This window comes from Eimeria tenella, genomic scaffold (genome assembly GCF_000499545.2).
Source record: "Eimeria tenella Houghton genomic scaffold, Eth_scaff3602, whole genome shotgun sequence".
NCBI classification, from domain to species: domain Eukaryota; phylum Apicomplexa; class Conoidasida; order Eucoccidiorida; family Eimeriidae; genus Eimeria; species Eimeria tenella.
Genome location: NW_013543265.1, coordinates 971 through 1,851, shown reverse-complemented (window position 1 = coordinate 1,851; position 881 = coordinate 971). Strand labels below are relative to the sequence as shown.

At 63.2% G+C, this 881-nt stretch overlaps 1 protein-coding gene across 1 annotated transcript in view; it reads left to right on the top strand.

Annotated features, from left to right (window-relative positions):
- Positions 1–113: 113 nt before the first annotated feature.
- ETH_00037865 (uncharacterized protein) overlaps positions 114–881 on the top strand; it is a gene marked incomplete at both ends in the record, with an annotated part of 1,619 nt that continues 851 nt past the window's right edge. The window contains one exon of the mRNA XM_013376519.1: positions 114–881. Within this exon, the coding sequence (XP_013231973.1) occupies positions 114–881 (768 nt within the window).

Here is an 881-nt window from a genome sequence, read left to right as displayed (position 1 = left end):
TGCTGCTGCAGTCGCTGCAGCGCAGCAGCTCCAGCAGCAGCACTGGCAGCAGCAGCGTATGCCTGAATTTGCCTGCTGCAGCAGCTGCTGCTGCAGCAAGGGTCTCGGGCGCCATGGCCGTACTGAAGCAAGCAGTGGACATGTACCTGCAGCACGCAGAGCCAGCAACAGCAGCAGCAGCAGCAGCAACAGCAGCGGGAGCAGCAGTAGCAGGGTCTGGTGCTGCAGCAGCATCTGGATACACCTACCGAGCTCGGCTGCTGCTGCTGCTGGCTCAGCAGGCAGCAGCAACTGCGCCGCATGTCGTGCTGCTGCCGCTACACAGATACCCACAGCTTGCTGCAGACGCAGCAGCCGCAGCAGCAGCTGCTGCTGCTGCTGGCGAGGACGTTGTGGAACCGTGCCTGCGCACCGAGATGTTGCTGCTCGCAGCAGAAGCAGCAGCAGCTGCTGCTGCTGCAGACCCTGACTCAGCAGCAGCACGCGACCTGCTGCAGCAAACAAGGCGCCTGGCAGCAGCAGCACTTGTCCAGGATGGCTGCGTCTACCGCGCCCTGCAGCAGCTGCAGCTGATGCAGCAGCAGTGGGGTGACAAGGCAGGGGCCTTGCTGCTGCTGCTGCTGCTGCTGCGCCTCATGTTGAAATCCCGTGTGCTGCAACAGAAAGAAGCAGCAGCAGCAGCACCAGGCGCTGCAGCAGAGGGAGTTTCTGGGGAGACCTGTCTCTCTGCTGTGGCTTCCGAAGCAGAGGAAGCCCTTGCTGCTCGCTTGCTGCAGGCAGAAGCAGCAGCAGCAGCAGAAGCAGCAGCACAGTACACCGCCTCTGACCCGCTGTGTATACTCCGCGGCGCTGCTGCAGCAGCTGCTGCTGCTTCCTCGCGT